This window comes from Gigantopelta aegis, chromosome 9 (genome assembly GCF_016097555.1).
Source record: "Gigantopelta aegis isolate Gae_Host chromosome 9, Gae_host_genome, whole genome shotgun sequence".
NCBI lineage: Eukaryota > Metazoa > Mollusca > Gastropoda > Neomphalida > Peltospiridae > Gigantopelta > Gigantopelta aegis.
This window is the reverse complement of record NC_054707.1, coordinates 7014482-7038768: the sequence shown is the minus strand read 5'-3', so window position 1 is coordinate 7038768 and position 24287 is coordinate 7014482. Positions and strand designations below refer to the sequence as shown.

Below are 24287 nucleotides of genomic sequence, written 5' to 3'. Positions count from 1 at the left end.
ATATATATATATATATATATATATATATATATATATATGTATATCTATATATCTATATCTATATCTATATATATATATATCTTTATATATATATCTATATATATATACTACTCAAAAGAATTTAAGGGTCAAAAATTTATAACCAAATAAGTTTCAGAGTGTATTAGATTGATGATGTAAACTACACCAAAAATTTAATTTATTGTTCCATATTTACAAAAAACCCACAAATAAACGTCACTGTATACAAGAAAGTCACATGACATGCTGTCAAAGTTGAAGGTTGTCAAACATGGATTTTACACATTAGAACATTCGTTTAATAGTGTGTGAATCCACCCCTGGCGCGAATACACTCGACACATCGTTGCCTCATGCTGTTGATCAGACGTCTGAAGAACTCTTGGGGAATGGCCTGCCACTCTGCCATAAGAAGTTGACCCAGATCATGAAGGTTGGCCGGAGGGGCATGGTTATCCCGAACTCTCCTGCCTAATTCGTCCCAGGCGTGCTCTATTGGGGCCAAGTCAGGCGAATATGCTGGCCAATCCATCCTGGTGATACCTTGTTGTCTGAGAAAGTCCGTTACCACCCTGGCGCGGTGGGGTCTGGCATTGTCATCCTGCAGAACTGCCCCGCCGCCAATCTGCTGAAGGCCTGGTAGAACCAACGGCCGGATAATCTCATTCAGATAGCGGATTCCATTCAGATTGCCATCCACCACATAGAGGGGGGTCCTGTGGTGGATAGAGATGCCGCCCCACACCATGACGCTGCCACCACCGAAACGGTGACGTTGTCTAACGTTAACGTCAGCGAAGCGTTCCCCAGGACGTCTGTAGACACGAACCCGACCGTCGTTGAACTGGAGACTAAACATGGACTCATCAGTGAACATCACTCGACCCCACTGAACACGTTGCCACCGCAGATGAAGCGTGCACCAGTGACGTCTGGCCGTTCTGTGACGTGGTAGGAGTGGTGGTCGAACAGCCTGGCGACGGCAGCGTAGATTATTGGCTCTCAGACGATTGCGTATGGTTTGATCAGACACTCGAGTTCCAGTCGCAGTCCGCAGATTGTCACGTAATCGGCGTGCAGTGGTTGTGCGTTGACGTAGAGCCATATTGGTGATGTAGCGGTCCTCTCTATTTGTAGTGCTTCGGGGTCTTCCCGAACGTGGACGATTTCGAACAGAATTCGTTGCTTGGTACCGTTGCCACAGTCGGCCAACGACACTCTGACTGACACCAAGTCTCAGAGCAACATTTCTTTGCGTATTGCCATCCTGAAGCCAAGCAATAGCCCTTCCTCGATCTTCGATAGTCAGTTGAAGTCGTACCATTGTCGAATTTGGAGTGTGCACCGTACACGAACGCAAGCTCCAATTATACGGAAATTCAGCATTGGGAACATGGAATACACGTGCAAAGCGTGCAAATGAAGCGCTTTGTGAAAAAGCAAGTTATGGGCACTTAGCAGACCTTTCGCTTTCGCCCTAATTTACGTGCAAATGTAAGCATGTTTTCGCCATTAGAACTAGTCGACAGTGTCAATGACAGTGGATTTTAATTCATTTATGGGTTGCTTAGTCCCACTTTCGTCAAAATGGAACAATACCATGCGTGACATTATGGTCTAGCTAATATAATTGACATTCAAAAAATAATGTTGAAAATATCGTCTGACCCTTAAATTCTTTTGAGTAGTATATATCGGAGGGCTTGTGGTGTTAAAATCCACAACGTGAAACTTCTGTTGCAACGTTTCAATAATCAACATGACCTTTCACCTTTAATATTCAAGCGAAAAGTCAGTGGTTGTCTTGAGTTTCATATCGTCAGTCACATGATATTCACTAAGTACTACAGATCACCTAAATGTGTCGTCTTGTAACGGGAGGTGTGTCAGTCATGGCCACTCTCTCATTATACATAGTCAGTATTTGTTTTCCCGTTGTCTTGCTAACCGCTCGTTTCACACAAAGCGCAATAACGAAATGTGAGAAAATATCGTCATGTTCTTGCAAGACAAACAACGGCAAAGTAATAGACTTGAGTCCGCTGGCTGGCGTTGGAACTCCTAGGTACGTTTTCTTTTACTTACAACATCATTCGGTGTGGGTTTTTTATATACTCTTCAAAAGAAGAAACGCAAAACCACATTGTCGTAACATTTGAAGAATTGATTTAATTATTGAATGGTGAGTCCGATAATTACCAAATGTTGCAGGATTGTTCACAATTCACTCTAGTCCATTGTGAGTAAGTGATAGGACACATCACCAAGGTCAAGGTCATCTGGAGTCAATACCGGGTGTGGCCTCCGCGTGTGTTGACAACTGCCTGGCACCGCCTGCCCATTGAAGCAATCAGAGTACGGATGACGTCCCGGGGGATGGTGGCCCACTCGGCCTGCAAGGCTGCTGCCAGCTCGGGCAGGGTCTGGGGCTGTGGTTGTCGCTGTCGGAGGCGTCGGTCCAACTCGTCCCATAGATGCTCAATTGGGTTCAAATCCGGTGATATCGATGGCCAAGGAAGGACATTAATGTTGTTGTTCTGTAGGAAAGCCGTTGTGAGACGTGCTGTGTGAGGCCTGGCGTTGTCATGTTGGAACACTGCGTTGGCGTTGGCCATAACTGGAACGATGTGTGGCCGGAGGATCTGGTCAATGTAGCCCTGTGCATTCAGGTTGCCCTGCACGTGGACCAGGTCAGTTCTGCCAGTGTGTGAGATGGCTGCCCACACCATGACACTACCCCCGCCGAATCTGTCCACTTCCTGCACGCAGTTTGCCGCATAACGTTCACCACGACGCCTATACACGCGACATCTTCCATCATGACGTCGGAGCAGAAATCGGGACTCGTCACTGAACCACACCTGTCTCCATCACAGTTGAGGCCATTGTCGATGAATCTGGCACCACTGCAGTCGGAGTCGACGGTGTTGTGGTGTTAAGATGACACCTCGAACTGGACGTCTGGCACGAATTCCTACCTCACGTAGGCGGTTCCGTACGGTCTGGTCGGATATCCTGCGCAAACCTGGTATTGCTGTGGCTGTGGAGGTGGCAGTAGTCAATCGTTCCCGAAGGTGGCGTACCCGGATGTAGCGGTCCTGCCCGGGGGTAGTGACCCGTGGTCGACCGGATCTAGGGAGGTCACGTGTTGATCCATGTTGCTGGTAACGGTCCCACAGTCTGGAGATGGTGCTTGGGGACACATGGAATGCCCTGGCAACGGCCGTTCTGGATTCGCCTGCGTCTAGTCGGCCGATGGCATTGTTTCTCTGCGGTTCACTGAGACGTGGCATGTCCTGGATTGTAAACTGTCGGCCAGATACAGAGGCCAGGCAAGCGAACACCCTGCACTTTTATACTGTCGGTGTTCATGTTGCACGTGCAGACAACGCACGTGCAGTGGTGACATGGTTTGCACGTGGCTGCGTTTTTGCGAATATTCACATTTTGGAACTTTATTGTACAGTAGCTGCGTTTTATCGAATGTAACCGTTGGAATGTGTTTGGGACATGCAATGACCTTATATTCACAAAGCATGAACCGGTAGGAAACATAAAATCGGAGTTATAACCCATTTGTACCCTTTTGCGTTTCTTTTTTTGAAGAGTATATAACACACACTGCGTGATAATTTAAAGACATACGACTGGCTGCTCCTCGGTGATGACCTGGGACCCGTTCAACGATGCGATCTTAGCTACCGTATGCACTTAGGTGATCTTAGCCCTAAGATCAACTTAAGTACATAGGGTAGCTATGCGCCTAAGGTAATCTTAGGACTAAGATGTCATGCCATCCAATGAACATATGTATGTATGTATGTATGTATGTGTGTGTGTGTGTGTGTATGCATGTATGTATGCATGTATGTATGAATGTATGTATGTATGTATGTATGTATTTATTGTATATGTATACCCATACACAAACACATATATTTTTCGTCTTTATTTGTATTACATACACGTAAACAAATAGTGTCAGTCAATGATGGCTTTATTTAGAACTGTTATTTTCTATCATCATACTTATTTAGTATTTTCAAAGTATGCTGTATATTGCGATTTGTTGTTAGATTCAAGGATAAGATGTCACCGTCGGGAGACCTGTTTTCGTGGAATCCTTGTTTTGCGTTCAGTGAGGGAGGACTATCTGGACTAGCGGTAAGTTAATAATACTATTGTCAAGTTGCGTTTTACATTTGTATTTTACATTTTTATTATGTAAACTGGTGGATGGATGGATGGATGGATGGATGGATAGAGGGAGGGATAGAGGTATGGACTGATGGATAATGAATGGATGGGTCGGTTGATGTATGGATGGATGGATGGACAGTTTGGTGGATAAATGCATGGGTATAGAGTTGTCTGGACTGGCAGTATGTTAATGCTGGATGGTTGACTGGACTTTGGGTGGGTGGGTGGATGTATGGATGGATGGATGGATGCATGAATGAATGAATGAATGAATGAATGAATGAATAGGTGGATGAATGTATAGGTTTTGCATAGATGTATTGATGGATAGGTGGGTGGATGGTTAAACGAATGAATGGAAGGATGGATCAGGGTGCAGAGCTATCTGACTAGACAGTATGGATGATGGATGGATGGATGGATTATCGATGGATGGATGGATGGAATTGTATATGGTGGGTGGATGGATGGATGGATGCATCGATGGATGGATGGATGGATGGATGGATGGATGGACGGATAGATGGATGGATGGATGGATTTATGGATGGATGGATGGATGGATGGACGGATGAATGGTAGATGGATGGGTGGGTGGGTGGGTTAGTGGATGGATGGATGGGTGAATGGATGGATGGATGGATGGGTAGTTGGATGGATGAATGATGGATGGATGGATCATGGATGGATGGATGGATGGATGGGTGGGTGGGTGGGTTATATGGTGGGTGGGTGGATGGATGGATGGATGGATGGATGGGTGGTTGTGTTAGTGGATGGGTGGATGAATGAATGAATGAATGAAAGAATGAATAAAATAATGAATGAATGAATTAATTAATTAATTAATTAATGAGTGAATGGATGGATGGATGGGTGGACGAATGGGTTGATGGATTAAACATTCAAAAATAGATCTATTTTTGAATTTGTCACCGTACAAGCCTTTATAAAGAAATATGTGATGATTTATTAATTTCAGGCATGTCAGCAACGGCCTGCATTACCTCCCCTGTTTTACAATACTGGCAGCCAGGACAGCGCCGTGTTTGAGGTGGACGCGTCCAAAGGGTTACAAGTAGTTTACACCGCCACCACTGACGTGTTGAGGTATGACGTTACGTGACGTTACTAGTCTGTCACCGGACCCATGTTGACGTATGACGTATGAGGTATGACCCATGTTGAGGTGTGAATTTAAAGTGACGTTACTACACTGCTACGGGCCCATGTTGAGGTATGAGGTAGGAATCATGTTGGGTTACGACGTTAACGTGACGTTACTAGATTGGTGTTCAGATATAGTAATAATCTAACATTATTGGATCCATGTTGAGGTATGACGTTAATGTGACGTTACTAGACTGGTATTAATGTATAGTAATAATGTAACGTTATTGGATCCATGTTGAATTATGACGTTAACATGACGTTACTAGACTGGTATTAATGTATAGTAATAATGTAACATTACTGGATCCATGTTGGGGTATGACATTAACGTGACGTTACTAGATTGGTGTTAAGGTATAGTAATAATCTAAAATAGTTGGATCTATGATGAGGGACTCCACGAGTCCAAAATACTCAAGGATCAAACTCGACCCGGATCCGAGTACCCGACACTAACACTAGATGATACTGAAACTATATATACTAGACTATGGAATAAAGTAGACTAGCATTGTGCATCTTAATTCCAGCGCTGAAAATGGATGTGAAATCATGCCATTGTATTGCATTCCACACGTTTGACTTTTGTTTCTTCTACATATTATCTTATAGCCTTACAATGTAACCGGAGGCAAGAATATGGCAAATTACGTTAATTTGTTTAAATAATTAAATGAGAGTGCTCTTCCTTGCACGGGTACTTGAGTCCTGTGAACGGACTCGAGTCTTGCAAGACTCGGCCCGTGCCCGAGTACTCGAGTACTCGTGGAGACGCTAGAACTTGATAAGCCGTGGTGATAACGTAACTTTATAGACCCATCCTAAGGTATGTTTTTAACGTGAGTTACCAGACACGTATTTTGTTTATTTACTTTGTTTAAATAAATATTACATTTGTATTTGTATTCAAGTTACAAACACATCACCGATATCTTACCCGATATGCTTTGCATCAAGTTGTTTCTGTATTACTATTGTAGAACGACGAAAGTAACGCTGAAGTGCGACCACAACAAGGAACAAGAGTTCACAGCGCAAGGGGAAGTAACTCCTGGAGTGGCTGTATATGTAAGTAATGTTCAGTTGCACGCCCTTGTTTCACGTTTTCTGTAGTAAAGACAGGTAAAGTTTTTGTTTAACGTCTCCACTAGAGCACATTGATTTATTTATCATCGGCTATTGGATCTCAAACATTTGGTAATTTTGACATATAGTCTTAGAGAGGAAACCCGCTACATTTTTCCATTAGTAGCAAGGGATCGTTTATATGCACCATTCCACAGGCAGGATAGCGCATACCATGGCCTTTGATATACCAGATATGATGCATTGGTTGGAACGAAAAATAGCCTAATGGGCCCACCGACCAAGGTACTATATCCCTCCCCAATTTAGGGCATGGGCATAGGTTGGGGATATTCAGTGGGTTCGTATAACCCACCACCCCCACCCACCCCCTCACTGAGGCTAAAGCATTGTTTACAGTGCACCAGGTCCAGACCACGGTATGTAGACCTTTTGCTAATTCTTTTCTAGTATCATATTATTTTGTCAGAAATGTTTGACCCGTGGTACAACAAAAGAATTTGCACACGGTGAGTATTCATGCATATACATATACATTAAAAGTTTGCATTTTGGTGGCATTTTTTCCCGAGGAGACGTAGAAAGTGTGGTTCTTTCAACGTCCAAATATTGTTACATATCCTATATATAGCTGGTATTCCAAACTTGTGGCACCATGTTTCAACCGTTTCTCAACGGAAATAGTGCAACAAATGGACACACAAACCAAAAATGTATAACCTACCATTATTAACAAAATAAATCTTCCAACGACAACATAAAAAAAAATTGACCGCCATTTTAATAGAGGGAAGCAACTCGCCCTGCACATTAAAAAGATTAATGTGCTCCCTGCACTAGGTGGTATTATATAACCTTCAAAAAATGTAGGGGAACCTGAAATATTAATGTTAATACCACAGACATTCTAGTAAAGAACGTTCACGTCTGTTTATCAACACACTGAAACACATTCCATAGTTTGCACGTACATCACGCAATTGCCCCGTACACATGCGTGGGGTGTCATTCTCGATTTGACAATTTCCAGGAAGGTCGATTAATCACAGTGGAACATTATTTCTGTCAATCTTTTCATTCTGTTGATCATACAGTTGTTATTGTTTTGTTTTTAGTCATTTTTATTGTTTGAATTTGCGATTTACTGATAAAAAAATGTCAACTTTCAAATTTCACTTCTGACCACAATTGTCCTTCAAGATCCTTGGTGGTCATAAAACCTACTGGTATACTGAACTACCGGTTGTAATGTTTGCCCAATTAATTCACTATTATCATATAACCATTCCTCACAGCTAATATACCTTACAATTTTGGCAATTGTAAATTCTTATTGGAGTTCCCCTACTTTTTTTTAAGAGTATATACGTATATATATATATATATATATATATATATATATATATTTGTTTTTTTTGTTTTTGTTTTTTTTTAATACTTTCTTTTACATTGTAGGACCTCACTCTGGTGAGTAAATATTGCTGTGAGGACGAGCGTGAGATAACTGTTACGGTGACACTGTCGATAGGCAGCATCCTGATCATCGTGTAAGTAGTAATACAGATTTAAAGAGCTCTATGTTCACCTATACACTGACACGGATCCGACCATGCGGCATATACTTACGGAAATGGAATCCGTAGTGTAGTGTTCACATACAAATGTACGATTTAAATGCAATACACGCACGGCAACCGGTTTTTCTCAAACGAAACTATCAGGGGAAGCTATTTTATCGGCTTCCGGTTTGCGGGTTGACGTCCGGATACGATTTCAATCGCTACATGAGGGGATCGAAATAATCGTTTCCGAATCAGGATGCCGTATCTGTATGTTTATCCGGACATATATAAACACCTCCATTGAAAACAATAGTTATCGCTTTCTGCCGTATCCGCATCCGTGTATATGTGAGCACAGCTTTAGTGCACCTACTAGTCCATTAATACCGAAGAATCTTCAGTTTATTACAACTGCAGTAACCTTTTTATAGTAATCTTTATAGCATTCTTATTAGTCAGTTACAACTGTGGTACCTTTCCGAGTTCAATACAGCTGCAGTATCCTTCTTGATCCATTACAACCGTAATATCTTTCTCAGTCCACATTATAATGTCTAGTTCAAAAGTTATGCTGAATGTGGAATTTCGTCAGAAATCCAAATGGCTTACAAGATGGCTGCCACACGTACCCTCGTGGGACTTTAATAATAAAAAGAGATTTAGTATAAAATGAATTTATTTGAAAAAGAACCTTTTTGTAATTAGTTACTCTAGCCGACAAGGTTGTAGACAACAAGGCCATCAAAATGTGTTCGTTTTGTTTAACGACACCACTAGAGCACATTGATTAATTAAAGGAACAGACCCTAGTTTTTAAACACTACGACGTATTTTTCACTATTAAAGCCGTTTTTAATAATTTAAATTAGGAGTACTTACATTTTATTATTTAGAATATTCATTGTCATACACTTGAAGTGGTTCTGGTCATCCAGGTTTTTATAATAACCCAAAATGCATTTTTCATAACTGTAAATACGCACGTTCGTCTGAGAAGTAATAGTTATCGAGACAGGCTCTAGTCTATTTTTAGACGATATTATCAGGTTTAAATATCACAAACTTCAGCTTCTCTCTGTTATAACCGTATCCAAATGTTTTACAGGTGTGTAGATTAACTAAACTTAACGTCGGACATATGGTAAAGGACGACACAGATACACAAGGCCATCAATGCGCGTGGACCTACTACTTACCCATCCATCCACCCACCCCAGGTTCAAACCACGCTACGCCCCTGGACTATACCACAGTGATGTTCATTCTAGCTATATCTATTTTGTGTGTGGGGTTTTTTTAAAGGTTTTTCTCCGCCTTGCTTATGTACCTGCTCACCGGAAGTGTAGTTCAGAAGTATGGACGGAAAGCAGCAGGCCGTGAAATCATTCCGAACTATGTGTTCTGGTCGTCAGTTCCCGGATACATAAAGGTAAAATAATTAAAATATATCTTGATTGAAATCATTGTTCTTGGTTTTAGTTCACCTGATTTGTTCACGTCTTTAAAGTAGTTTTCATATACTTTTCTAAAGAATCCACATAAATATACATATTTGTAGGCCTTCATTGAAAGTGATTCACTGTTGCCAAGTGTTAATCTGGTGAATGAATGAATTAATGTTTAACGACACCCCAGAACAAAACTATATCGGCTATTGGGTATCACACAGTGGTAATACATAAATGAATTGTTGATGATCAACATCAATACAAAATATTACAAAATCAAGTTAAAAACACAGTGTAAAGAGCCGTGAAAAAGTATAAGTATCACAGGTAAGTATGTGTAAAGGTATAAGTATCACAGGTAAGTATGTGTAAAGGTATAAGTATCACAGGTAAGTATGTGTAAATGTATAAGTATCACAGGTAAGTATGTGTAAAGGTATAAGTATCACGGGTAAGTATGTGTAAAGGTATAAGTATCACGGGTAAGTATGTGTAAAGGTATAAGTATCACAGGTAAGTATGTGTAAAGGTATAAGTATCACAGGTAAGTATGTGTAAATGTATAAGTATCACAGGTAAGTATGTGTAAAGGTATAAGTATCACGGGTAAGTATGTGTAAAGGTATAAGTATCACAGGTAAGTATGTGTAAAGGTATAAGTATCACAGGTAAGTATGTGTAAATGTATAAGTATCACAGGTAAGTATGTGTAAAGGTATAAGTATCACGGGTAAGTATGTGTAAAGGTATAAGTATCACAGGTAAGTATATTAAAAGTTCAAATAAAAATCAGTATCTCATAAAAACTTCAAAATACGTTCAGTGTGGAATCGAAATGATTCCATCACATTTTGTCTTCCAAATATATCTTCCCTTGTCGTTCCAAGATGACTACACTCCACCACAATATGGTGTATTGTCAGTGTACAATGTTCACACCCAGGTGGAGGATCCTTCTTTATAACAAATGAATGCGTCAAGTAAGATATTCTGGTGAAGTCTTTCTAATACAATATATTTTGTTTCGTTATTTATTTCAGAGTGGATTCATCTTTACCGGAAGTTGTATTAAACGTACAAAGACATATGATAATATATAGATTTGGAAATTTCTATATGGGCCTGGCATTATACAGACAGTGCTGCGCAATGATGACGTCATAGTGTGACATGCGTGATAGATAAAAAGAAAAAAGCGCTGGAAACATCAGACATATCAAATATATAAAACTCCGAGTGTTTGACCTCAGTAATGGTCCTCAAAACTACAGAAAGACACGAGAGGTGATACTACATTATTATTTGATCTTTATTTGTATATTACATGTACAGTATATTGTTCCAAGTGAAACAGAAATACTTCATTGGTTTGTGTCTTTGTTTTTTGTTTGTTTGGGGTTGGGTTGGGTTTTTTTTTGGGTTGTTGTGTTGTTGTTGTTTTTGTTTGTTTTGTTTTTTTGTTTTTTTTGGGGGGGGGTTCTTCTTCATTGTGTCTTTGTTTTTGTTGTTTTTGTTGTTTTTGTTGTTTTTCCTTCTTTATTTCTGTCCAATTTGGGCAAGGTGGGGGAGAAGAACTAAACATTTAATACGGTGACTTCTACAATACTGTCTTATGTAAATAGACCAGCGATATAAACACCTCTTATCCTGCATTCACTATTCACTATATGCTTATTGGCAAGATGTGGTGACTAAATACATCTCTATAGTTTCGGTTACCGACCCAAAAATAATACGGAACTGCTTACGCTTTAGTAATGATCAGCAAAGGAATGTTGAACTTTGACCCTATAAACAGATCATTTGATGTTAAAATATAATATTAATAACAAGACGTCGGAAACGCTGCAAATCCCCTCGCGAGTGCATCATCCTATTACTGTATGTTAGATTGAATGAAAATCGGATGAGAAATGAAATTGGTAGAGCAGTGATCAGGGGCGTAGGGGGGGGGGGGGGGGGTACGGACGAAGATGGAGCAAATGGTCCGCTTTTAGAACTAAAACATACAGGTTTATACATATGGAGTTTCTGGTGGTGCAAAAACAAAATAGAAAAGGTCCACTTGGTTCATATTCGAACTCCACCCCACCCCCCCCCCCACCCCCCCCCCCCCCCCCCCCCCCCCCCCCCACCCCCCCCACCCCCAGGTCCAGCTCACGCCCCTGGTGACGTAATCTATTTATTTGGAAACAGTGACCTTGACCTTCGACGCAAAGAGGTGAAACGTGAACTCGTTCAGTATGTCCTGATCCTGTTCCTGTATGTGACGTTTCGTGTAGACTGGATGAACAATGAAGTTGCTAGAATGGTGTTGTAATTTCTGTTTTTATTAATGGTGACACCTTTACCTTTGATGCAAACGGGCGAAATGGGAAATCATTCAAGAGTTTCATGAAAAATAATTAAATAACTTTAATAATAAAAAGATGTTTAGTACAAAATATAGTATTAAAGTTTGTTTTGTTTAACGACACCACTAGAACACATTGATTAATCAATCATCGGTTATTGGATCTCAAACATTTGGTAATTCTGACACGTAGTCATCAGAGGAAACCCGCTACATTTTTTCTAATGCAACAAGGGATCTTTTATATGCACTTTTCCACAGACAGGAAAACACATACCACGGCCTTTGTCCAGTTGTGGTGCACTGGTTGGAACGATTTTTTTTTTTAGCTGAATGGCTCCACCGAGGTGGTTCGATCCTGCGACGCAAGCACCTCAAGCGAGCACTCAATCGACTGAGCTAAATCCCTCCCCACAAAATATAGTATTGGAAAACGAACTATTATGTTTTGGTATATAGTTACTCTAGACTATCAACTGTCACGACGGAGTTTGCCAACTCGACTTACGACGGGTGCGCACAGATTAACAATTAATCGGTAGTAGGAGTTCTATACGGCGAAAATCGAGTTGATATTGGCGAGTTGGCCAACTTCGTCGTGTCAGTTGGTAGTCTGAGCCTAGCATTGAGATATCGGCTTTATCTGGCTCGGGTCAAATGGTGAATGTCGCTTAGCGGAACCTCGCGGTATTCGCTATTCTAACCTCACGTGATAAAGGCAGTTATTCTCAATATACAATATGACGAGACAATTAGAAAACAATGTTTATTATACAATGTTTATTATATATCGTACATACAGTATGTATGACCATCATAACATCAACTTCACATCAGACATGATAGTAGAATATATCAAAACTAAACATAATACTTTCAAAACTATGTTGAAAATCGTTATTAAGCAACACGAATAGTAAACAAATCGTTACTAAGCAACACGAATAGTAAACAAAACATTTATAGCACCAACGTTTAATTATATAAATGTGTATTTCATAATCAGATGTTAGGGGTCAGAGAGCATTATGTTAAAACACTGTGAAACGGACAAATTTAACACAAAATGAACACATATTCGTAGACGATAATGAATTAAATACTTCAGTTATACTGAACACCAAAAAAATAACAAATATAGTTTTCAGCTGTGACATATTTTTATATTTTGTTGTTGATAACTTGTGTTTACAGTATTATTTACAAAAATATATTCCTAACAAAAGCGCATATTGTTAACTAAATTACGATTATCAGCACACGTCTTGGCTGTGGGGCGGGAAGGTATAGAAATATAGAAAGAACAGAAAGAACTTGTATTTAGTGTAATCTGAATAAAGTTGAGGATGAATATAATTTTTTGTTAGAATGACAGTAAATATATCAAACAGTTTTACTGGAAAATACCGTCAGCCTATAAACTTATCTTGTTATTCAGTGTTAAAACTATTAAAGAATTAAATCAACTTAGTAAATATATATTTGATAGTGGTGTAACAATACATCGAACTATCGATATATTGCGATAGTTAGTGTCTCGATAGCAATGCATCGATAGTTAATTCAACTATCAATAAATATCGCAATTATTGTTTGCTCCACTATTGATAGTTTCGATAGTATGAATAGTGAAATCCTTTGATCTTGTGGAGTAAAACTAGTCAAAGATATTCATTGTTATCCATATTGCAAAGACGTACCTCTGCGTCCCTACTACGTCGGCGCCCTCAGATAGTGTTTTCAACAGCTGGCGATATTGTCACTGCAGCGATCGCAATTAAAGTCAAAACACGTGGTCACGTTAATTTTTCTACACAAACATTGGAAACCATAAAAATTAAAAAAATTCTGCAGAAACCTTCGAAACCATAAATAGTCTAATAATAAAGTTGATCTTTCTGCAAAGACATTGGACACCATAGGAAATAAAGCATAACAACAACAATGTGGGGTCTTTATATTATAAATTTATTAAATATCATTTTACTACATTGTGTCATTATTACAAATAACTAAGTACAAACACACACACACACACAAACACATACATATATATTGGAAGATTGAAGTAAATGGTTTTGCGAAATATCTATTTATAGTACTGTTATCAAGCGATTGTAAGGATTCACAATACTATCACTATTGCAATACTATCACAATAGTAGTTTAACTATCGCCACTTTATATATAGTATGATTAGTTAGATTGATTAATATGTATATGTATATGTATGTATATATGCATATATGTGTGTGTATTTATATGTGTATGTTTTATATTGTATTCTCCTGCACTACACTATATTGTGCAATCATTGTATGTAAGGTATGTGGTTTTTTGTATCCATGAGCTGTAAAGCTCTAGGTAAATAAAGAATTGAAGTGCGCGCGCGCGCGTGTATGTGAATGTGTGCGTGTGCGAAAGTGACATCATATAGCCGATGATTAATAAATTAATGTGCTCTAGTGGTGTCGTTAAACAAAACACATTTTAGCAACATATCATTCGGATGAAATCGTAATGTTTATTTTGTCACAATCGCCTATTCTCGTACGAGACACTCGCATCGTGTGGCGTCACCTTTAGACGGGTTTCTGCACATAGTGAAAGTACAGCCATACGGAACTGCATGGCAACATTATTCCTGAGCATACTACTAAGTTAATATCAACAATAACGTTTGACTTCTGAGACCCACAACTCCTCAACATTCTAAACACCTATCTCATCTTCGCCGTTCCTTGACCAATGCATCGGGTTACTAAGAAATCATAAATCAGGGCCGTATCCTCCGGAGAGGCAGTTGCCCGCCTTAGAATCTCTTTTTTTTTTATTGTCCAGAAAATAGCATACATATCTCAGGGTTTAATTTGTATAGTGTTTCATTTGTTTATAAAAAGTAGTCGCCCCCTGACCCCCCCCCCCCCCTCCCCCCCCCCTGGATTTTGACCAGGGTACGGCCCTGTAAATAACACGGTCATCGTCATTTCTTGTAAGTGTCTCCTTATATTAGAACTCTCTCACTACCAAACATCAATTTCAACTGGTGCTTCAGCTTTCGTTCCTATTTCTCACTATATACATCACCATTAGTTACATTTTATTAATACCCTCTAGTACTTGTGTGGTCCACTTTATGGACTCTTATTTTTTCGAATTGGTGTTCGTTTACTATCCTGTCTTATCACATAACCCACCCTTTTACTTTCGCTGTATCCCTGCCCTCTTGTAGACTTTCCTTGCACATTCGAAACGTTTATATATGTTGGCTGTTAACTCTCTTGCATGTTCTAACAAATTCCACTTAAAGATTTTCTTCATATTTGTCATCCAGTTCTACCACAATACTAGCATAACACCATTTTATTACATGTTTTCCATGTAGCACTCGACACACACGTTTCTTGTCTGTGCTCCATCCAATGTACATTCTTACAAATTTTTAAAGTTCATTCTTTTTTTCTACCTTTTTTTCTCCATCTAGTTCCATCAGCACTCTGACCATTTCTGTTGGGTTTTGTTTTCTGTTATGTTAGACCCAAGCTGTCAATTGTCAATCCGAGCCTAGCATATCGATAGGGTCAAACTGTCAACTGTCACGACGACGTTGGTCAACTCAACGATTGATTTGTAGTTTCCTGAACTCCCGTTGCGTTCAGATTAACAACTCATCGGTCGTAGGGGTTGCATACGACGAAAATCGAGTTATAAGAGCGCTCAGACTGGCAACAGAAAGGTCGTAAAAGTCGCGTGAGAGCAGAAAGTTGGCCAACCTTGTCGTGGCAGTTGGCAGTCTGATCCTAGCATAACTGTTCACTTGACGGGCATGTTGCGTCTCAATGAGTCCACGTAGATCCACTCCATGGCTCTGTCAGGGGGTAACATCTTGCAGTAGAATAGGCCCGCACGTTTCCCCAGCGCCGCGCTGTTCGGGGTCTTGTACGACACGCCCGTCACGTGCAGCTCGTGACCCACAGTGTCCACCAGCAGACGACTCCCTTCCCACGCCTTGTCGGACTGGGTCAGTAGGTCATCATGGAAAATAACTCCTCGGTGTTTCCGGTCAAACCGATCTTGTGCAAGTTTGTGCGATTTGTGGTAAGCTGTCATGAACGATGCCTGTGGGAAGTGGGAAAGTCATTGGTTAAAATATAATTTATATATTTTTCAGGAAACAACCACAGCTCACACGCAGGACTGTACGAAAAAGTGCCGAGGTTACTAGCTTAGAATGCCCCTTTTGTCTGACTAGATTATAGATAAAAACACAATAACGGCACAACGACGGGGCTTTTTTATTGTCACTTCCTTGGGCCGGCCTCGGTGACGTCGTGGTTAGGCCATCGGTCTACAGGCTGGTAGGTACTGGGTTCGGATCCCAGTCAAGGCATGGGATTTATTAATCCAGATACCGACTCCAAACCCCGAGTGAGTGCTCCGCAAGGCTCAATGGGTAGGTGTAAACCACTCGCACCGACCAGTGATCCATAACTGGTTCAACAAAGGCCATGGTTTGTGCTATCCTGCCTGTGGGAAGCGCAAATAAAAGATCCCTTGCTGCTTGTCGTAAAAGAGTAGCCTATGTGGCGACAGCGGGTTTCCTCTAAAAAAAACAGTGTCAGAATAACCATATGTTTGACGTCCAATAGCCGATGATAAGATAAAAAATCAATGTGGTCTAGTGGCGTCGTTAAATAAAACAAACTTTACTTTACTTTTCCTTAGGCCCGTGTGAACCGGGAGGTGGGCGGGGCCCTGTGGTTTCCCTCACTACCACCACTACCATTTGAAGACAAAAATTAATTTTTGTTGTTTTTGTTCAACTCTATATAATGATAAAAATATGGCTTGTGCCTCTAAACCCACCAGAAAAAAAAGGCTTCGTAAATGCAGTAGTTATACGGAATGGTATCTTGGCTTGCGAACATGAATCTGGACTAACCTATTAGTAGCAATTTGAGGAATTAGGTCATAGAATCTGTAACCAAATTATGCTGTCAGTTAATCAAACATCAGGCGTCAATTTTGCGACGTTTGTGGGCACTACACAGGTGTGTGTTCGAGAAGTTTAGCAGGGGAGGTTTAGACTGTGGCAACCGAAATTTATAGGGGGATCAAGTCATGCTTCACTTGAAAATGTATTGACAAAAAAGAAAATTTGCTTCAGCAGGTAGGGGTTTTGACCCCCGAAACACTCCCACTGCCCACGTACCTGAACATATAGCAAAAATAATTTACTCAGAGCTCTATAATGTTTGACATCCAATAGCCGATGATTTATTAACCAATGTGCTCTAGTGGTGTCGTTAAACAAAACAAACTTTAACTTCAAAGCTTTTTAAAGAATTATATTTATTTGATTTTCGTATTATCTTTGTTGGTGATTTAACAATGGAATAATATTCGCAATATAATCATTTACTTTGCATTGGCGATTTGGACATCTTAAACCTTGGCAAATACTTACATAATTGAAATCTTTACAAGTATAGTATTTTGTAACAGTGATGTTGGAAAGTGCCGCTCGAATTCGGTCCGGACCTAGCATTCGGGCAGCAATCTCGACAGGAGCGTGAGGCTGTTCCATATCGCCACTGTTAGACCATGTGATATCGGCAAAACTGACGACAGATGTCTCCTCTCTCTCTTGCATCAGTGTCGGGGGAATGTCGGTGGCGTCTCCTACAATGAAACCCTCCACCTAAAACATAGAAAGAAACAAAATTCGGTAAATCCAAAGATCCAAGTATTTTATGCAATCTGTTTGTACCAAATGGGAACGCCAGTGGTGTTCTAAATAGTGGCCACTTAATATATGGTGTTCAGTTGTATTTCAAGAACTATAATTATTTTTCACTTATGTTAAAAAGCAGTTTTCTCCCCTCGTGAAGGAAACGACTATACATAGTTTTCTTTCCGGCCCATCATCATTATCCTATTGAGAGTCAATCTGACTGAATCCAAAACTTACTGACCACATAATCATATCCGGGAATAGATGCTCTCAAACTCTGGCCCACATCGATGTAACTTACACGTTTTTACGCTCATTTCAGTAATCGAAATGCTGTTGGTAGAATAACATTTTGAAAACTGAAATTAGTAATAAAGTAGCTTGAGTGTTATCTAGCGTTATTCTGTTTATCATGTGAGATTATCGTAATAAACAGAATGACGCTAGAGGATACTCAAACTGTAATGAAAATTAACGTTTCTTTGTTTAATGACAGCACTAGAACATAAATGAATAAATACTTATTGGCTGTTAATGTAAAACGTTTAGTAATTCTGACACGTAGTCTTCATAGGAAACCCGCTATATGTCTTCCATCAGAAGCGAGATATATTTTCTGTGCGCTTTCCTACAGACAGCACAGTATATACTATGACTTTTGATATACAAGTCGAGGGGCACTGGATGGGACCTAGCCCCCTTTGAATAATGTTCCCGTTAAATACGTAGGTGCTGACGGGTTTCTTCCTGTAGTGTGTGTATTAGTGGTGAATAAGCCAAATATTTGGTATCGGCGAACTAAAAAATGATCGATGTAAAGGTATTTAGCGTCAAACTTAGAATTTTGGTTGTATTAGAGCTGGAATCGTTGTCTACCGTGTGGTAGTCGGCCAATCCGCGTTTTCGCTATGACTGAGAGAGGATCATAACCGTACAAATGTCTTTCTAGCTCTCGAACGGCAGATGGGGACCTAAAAGCTCAATGGGTCCAAGGACGGGGTTCGATCCTACGGCAACGTATGTCAGGTAACTTAAGGTTCTACAGACTGAGCTAGATCCCGTGCCAGAATTAGTAATGATACAACTTACACGCAGGAGTTGTGACTCTTCTCCCCGGAGTCCAGAAAGCCATTTCTGAGTGGTTCTCACGAAATACGACTCGAACTTATCGTTGTGTGTCAGCGCCTTTACCTCTAGAATCACCTGAAACCGAATACAACAGAAATATTTGAACTCGGCAATACATTCACTGGTGCTAATGATTTGGTAGCGTTTAATTATTTACCATGCTTATATGTAGGGTTTATTTCATTTATTTTAGATATGTTTTGATTTTTCATGCCTGAATGTGTTTTAGATAGTGCTATAGAGATCCCCACCATTATCAGACATTGTAAATATGTATTTATTATATTTTTTGTTTTTATTATAAAGCTTATGAGTTGTATAACTTAAAGCAATAAAGAACTTGTAACTTGTAAAATAAAAATTTGTTGAAGTAATGATATATTCATTAGTGATTGACCGGACATACTTTTGAAGGTACGTAATAGAATAAAACGGTCTTTAAAGTCATATTGTCACAGACCACTGACCTAGTTAATGGTCTAACAAAGTATTACCTGAACAAAAAGAATTTGATTTGTCCCTAAATGTACTTTATTCAACCATCTTCATAACCACCATACTCCATTTATTAATGATATTTTGTAAAAATAATTATTGAATTATGGCAATAGTCCATAATTCAAAAACTAAAATTGCCGAGAGGGTTGACATGGCTTTCACTCCATCATGGTTCAGTTAAGGTGATGCGGTAGCAGTAGTATAAGGGCCTGGATTGCATCACGACCTACTTTCCGTGACCTTGACCTTGGCAGGTGTCTGGCCTTGGTGTGAGTCATAGTGGTGTGGTCTACTAGGGTGAACGCTCGCCCGTGTCCCTGACCGACTTAGGTTGGTACTGATGTCCTTGGACTGGCCCTGGCCGATTTGTTTAGCATTGACCGACTTAGAAGGCAGTGACTGGTATGCCTGGGCAGGTGTGCGACCTTGGTGTAAGTCATAGCCTTGACGTACTTGGTGTGTGACTCATCGCCTAGCCTTGACAGGGATGGTGTAGGATCCCAAATTGCTACTAATGGGAAAGTGCAGCGGGTGTCCTCTCTAAAACTGTCAGAAGTATGTTTCACATCCAATAGCCGATGATTAATAAATCGAGATGCTCTAGTGGTGTCGTTAACCTACCACTTCTAAGGACTGCCCCGACGCGAGGTAGTGTATTTAATTTTAGCGCGCTGAATGATGAATGGTTATCACTGTTTACATCCGGCAAGTTATGGTATCTTGTGTTGTCAGTCTCTAAATAAAATACTCTACGGAACTTCTAGAAGTTGCGTTCTCAAAGTCTGGCAGAAAGACGAAATGATTGAAATAGGTGAAAAAAGGAATTCTCGTTCTACACTATCGGATTATCAGATTATTATGAACTGACCTATTTCGTCGCTTCAGCCCGCGAGCGCACACACACCCACACATATTATATGGTTTAAATGACAAACTTAGCTCAGTCGTTAGATTAGTCGACTTAAGCGTGAAAGGTTCGTCGTTTGTATTTCATGTGGTAGGGTATTTTTTTTTTCTATTATTATTTTTTTAATTATTTTATTTATTTAGTTATTTATTTGTTTTTATTTTATTTTATTTTATTTATTTATTTATTATGTTCAAGCAGAACCCAATACAAGCATCCTCTAATAACCGTGGGGACGGGACGTAGCTCAGTGTTCCCTTGATGTGCGGCTGGTCTGGGATCGATCCCCGTCGGTGGGCCCATTGGGCTATATCCAGCCAGTGCTCCACAACTGGACAACGATCGTGGTATGTACTATCCTGTCTGTGGGATAGTGTAGGATCTCTTACTGCTAATAAAAAAAAGAGTAGCCAATGAAGTGGCGACAGCGGGTTTCCTCAATCAATATCTGTGTGGTCCTTAACCATATGTCCGTATAACCGTAAATAAAATGTGTTGAGTAAATAAAACATTTCCTTCCTCGTAAAATAAAGATTAATTGAATACAAATATTTAGTTTTAGTATTTTGTTTTAGTCCTAGGGAAAGAAAGACACATTTGTCTCGAAGAAAGGAATGTTTGTTAAAGTGCTGTTCCAGATGCATGATGTATTGAGCTATATCAATCAAGATATTATTTAATATGATTAGAAAAAAAAAAGAAAAAAAAAGAAGAAAAAAATTATATACCGGTATATTTTCCATTTAAAAATATTCCCCTGAAAAACAAAACCAGCTGAATTCGTTTCGGGAATTTCCGTAAGATTTGATCCGTGACGTCACGAAGGGAACTCCTTTCGATAGTCAGCGCCATTGTTCATTGCGTCTTTTGTGTTTATTATGGTTAAACGGCGTGTTCTTGGCGGCTCTAGCAATACAAAAGCCGATAAATTTAGTTTTCACGCATTTCCTAGTAATGTTGCTGTGATAAAGCTGTGTGTGAATTTGATTAAAACAACATGACAGGGGACCGTTGCGACAGCAGACACTTTAGTTTCGATTCATCCGAACTGGCTTGTCGGCTTAAGCGAGATATGGGAATACCATGTGTTATGGCTTTTAAAAAAAGATGCCGTACCAACAATTTTTCTGCGACACAAAACAAATGACAACAAGCCGACGCCATCCACACCGAAACGACCTTGGGGTGCATATCGTCAATGTCCCAAATTGCGTTATGCTTTCAACTCCGGTCAGTTTGTTTTCTCATGCACGGTTCGTGCAATTATCGAGATCTGATTTGTTGTCGTTTGCATCTCGTTCATTTGTAAGATGTTTCTTTACAGTTCGAGAACATTAAAACAATAAAGTACAGACAAGTAAGTATCTATAGCGTAGTCCGTCCCATCCTACAAAAATGTAGGTTTTTTGTAAAAAAGAAGAAAAAAGAGAGCTAATTTTGTATGCATCTTAGAAAACAATCGGCTCAGAAATAGATGACTTGTAAATTCCATAGTATGAAAAAAGGCGTTCCCTGTAAAACAGACTATAAATACATTAAATTAATTTTACTTTACCTTCCCACAGAGAAAACCTTTTTTCATACTATGGAATGTGCTATAAGTTATTTATTTCTGAGCAGACTGTTTTCACAACTGCACCAAAAAAAAAAAAGTATTGTTTTCTTATTTCCAAAACACTTTTACTTCTCTTTTTTTTTTACGTCAAACTAAACTGAAATTATTCACACAAAAAAACATCTTCATAGATGGATGGGACGGACTAAAAGTCGTTTTTGTTTATTTCTTAAAATTACCGATATCGGGTCCACTTGACTCGTAGAATTCAAGAGTTATTTATCGTCTTTTCTACTACATCATAAGTATTAGAACATACAGTGTAGAAAAATAATTCGCACGAAAAGCTAAAGAACAAAACAAGAATAAAAGTTGTAAATTAGTGGTAAGCTGTCTCCACGACCATTTTCATCGTCATTTGTCAGGCCGGTGGTTCGTCGGAAGATGTTCCAGGTTCAAACTGATAAGGCATTATTTGTTGTGTTGCACAAATATTAGTCCAGTCGTCATTACTACACTATTCATCATCGAAAGAAGAATCGCATGATCAATGAGCTTGGCAGTCGCTGTCGGTCCCACTTTCGCTTGCGCTGGAAGTCATCTCGTGGTAGGTTGTTCCCTTCGTGACGTCACGGCTATTTACACGCAAATGTTTTTACCGAGAATTTTACTCGGTCGTTTCCGGCAGTGTTCTACGGGAGTGATGTTTTAATACTTTTATGGGGCATTTTCGTAATTATTGATTTACATATCGGTGTAAAATATTATTGCAATGAATTAAGAAAGCATTTAATTGTGGAATTTGAAATTTTAGTGTATGGTCTGGCACAGCACTTTAAAGGTAGGGTCAACTCAAACAAGAGCCTTATGTGTTGGAAAGATGCATACCCGGACCACCAACACATACTGACACTTTAGCAAATGCAAAACGCGTAATTTTAGAGTTAATAAAATAAAACCATGATTATTCCTGCTAACTGGGGGCAGCTATTTTGTTTCGTTTTTGTGACGTCCGGTGGGATAGCTTGGGGCGAAGTGACGTCAGCTCCTGACTATCTCCTGTATGTACAATTTAAACAAAAGCAGTAATTTTTGACAAGGCGCTTCTCTTTGATCAACCTGACTTGTAAAACAGCATAAATGACGTAATAATATAATAAACTATTTAACTGAATATATTTCAAGTTGCATTAACGGAACAAAATGGGGTTATAGTATTTTTCTCTGTTTAATAATCCAAAGGGAAAATGTACACTATTACGCCTATTGATATGCTACGTTGGAGCAAAAACGACAACTCACGATACCCAAGTGATAATTTATGTAATTGGTCAGTTCTGTGGTTTTAGATGGAAAAGTCTACTTAATCAATAGTTTTACAGAACTATTTACAGTAATAAACCATGTCCATTACAATTTTAGGGGCGACAGGTAATATTCCACAATACCGGTATGTATTTTTGTGTCTAGACAGTGTCAATTAATTGGCTCGTCTGGTTACCAATCAAGTACACACCTGCCATTCAGGAATCACAGGTAGAAGCAACTAACAGCATAGACCAATTAAAAACACTCCGTGTATCATTTCAGTACGTAGGTTAATGCATGGGCAAAACATTGTTAATTGTTTCGTCTTGTTGTGTAGCCACTTTGACAATGGTATTTTATTTTGTATTGAAAAATAATATATATAGTGCTAGATATACTTATTGCTGGCTTACTGGCATGTGTATTATTACAGAACATTGCAATGTATGACTATTTATTATCCCGCAAAAACCAGGTAGATTGTGTTTCTCTAGTTCTAAGGCTCATTCCTGACGTGACGCGTTAAGTATTACGTAACCACCAGCTCGCCAGAGGGCGTACTCACTGAGATGGTACAAAATGGCTCCGCCCGTTATATATAATAGTCGTCACATTTAACCGTTTTATTAATTAACTATATGATTATATGTGTTGATATTAAGCAATAATGTGCATTATATATCGTTGAATATGCATACCAGGCCAAATGCCTTAATTGTCCTCTCCTTTAAGAAGAAAGGCGTATGCGTTAAGGAGAAGAAAGGAATATTTGTTAAGGAGAAGAAAGGGATGTTTGTTAAGGGAAGAAAGGAATGTGTGTGTGTGTGTGTGTGTGTGTGTGTGTGTGTGTGTGTGTATGTGTGTGTGTGTGTGTGTGAAACATCCCCAGCCCATTGCTTTGAAGAAAGAACGCGTGACTGCATCCCAACCCTCCAACCTAACCTATGAGCTTTTAGCTGCATTTTAAACACAAGTATTTCCCTAGAGTACAAGCCTTTTTACAGGCTTTTTAATTACCAAATGGGTAAATACAGTGGTCGATCTAGGATCGATCCCCGTCGGTGGCCCATTAAGCTATAGCCAACTAGTGTATTATGTCTGGTATATCAAAGATCGTGGTATGTTCTGTCTTGTACACACAGCTCTTGCTACTATAAAGTAGCGGTAGAAATATCCAATCACAAATCTAATCATAGAGTAAAAAAACACAAAAAACAAACGCAATGGTTTGGTTTTTCATTTTTTTATTTCTAAATTACAATCACTGGTTTCTCTAGAGACAACTACACATGAAATGGACACACACTGGGTTAC

The 24287-nt window shown here is 39.5% G+C and overlaps 2 protein-coding genes across 2 annotated transcripts in view; one reads left to right on the top strand and one right to left on the bottom strand.

Moving 5' to 3' along the window:
* Positions 1 to 1891: 1891 nt before the first annotated feature.
* LOC121380411 lies at positions 1892 to 10856 on the top strand. Its single transcript, XM_041509213.1, has 7 exons — positions 1892 to 2086; positions 4098 to 4185; positions 5204 to 5331; positions 6375 to 6462; positions 7936 to 8027; positions 9345 to 9471; positions 10531 to 10856. The coding sequence occupies exons 1-7, from the start codon at positions 1914 to 1916 to the stop codon at positions 10588 to 10590; spliced, it is 756 nt and encodes a 251-aa protein (XP_041365147.1). The 5' UTR covers positions 1892 to 1913; the 3' UTR covers positions 10591 to 10856.
* A 1752-nt stretch (positions 10857 to 12608) lies between these two features.
* Positions 12609 to 24287, bottom strand: part of LOC121381987 — a 32946-nt gene continuing 21267 nt past the window's right edge. The window contains exons 5-7 of the mRNA XM_041511440.1: positions 18667 to 18780; positions 17311 to 17544; positions 12609 to 15962 (exon numbers count right to left, since the gene is read on the bottom strand). Coding sequence (XP_041367374.1) covers positions 15657 to 15962; positions 17311 to 17544; positions 18667 to 18780 — 654 coding nt within the window. The 3' untranslated portion in view covers positions 12609 to 15656. The remainder of the gene's footprint in view (positions 15963 to 17310; positions 17545 to 18666; positions 18781 to 24287) is intronic.

Excerpts from the sequence above, each read along its gene's own strand:
- LOC121380411 (XM_041509213.1), top strand. The coding sequence starts at position 1,914 with ATGGCCACTCTCTCATTATACATAGTCAGTATTTGTTTTCCCGTTGTC. Across the intron at positions 2,087-4,097 it reads GCTGGCGTTGGAACTCCTAG|ATTCAAGGATAAGATGTCAC; the intron begins GTACGTTTTCTT and ends ATTTGTTGTTAG. Across the intron at positions 8,028-9,344 it reads GGCAGCATCCTGATCATCGT|GTTTTTCTCCGCCTTGCTTA; the intron begins GTAAGTAGTAAT and ends GTTTTTTTAAAG.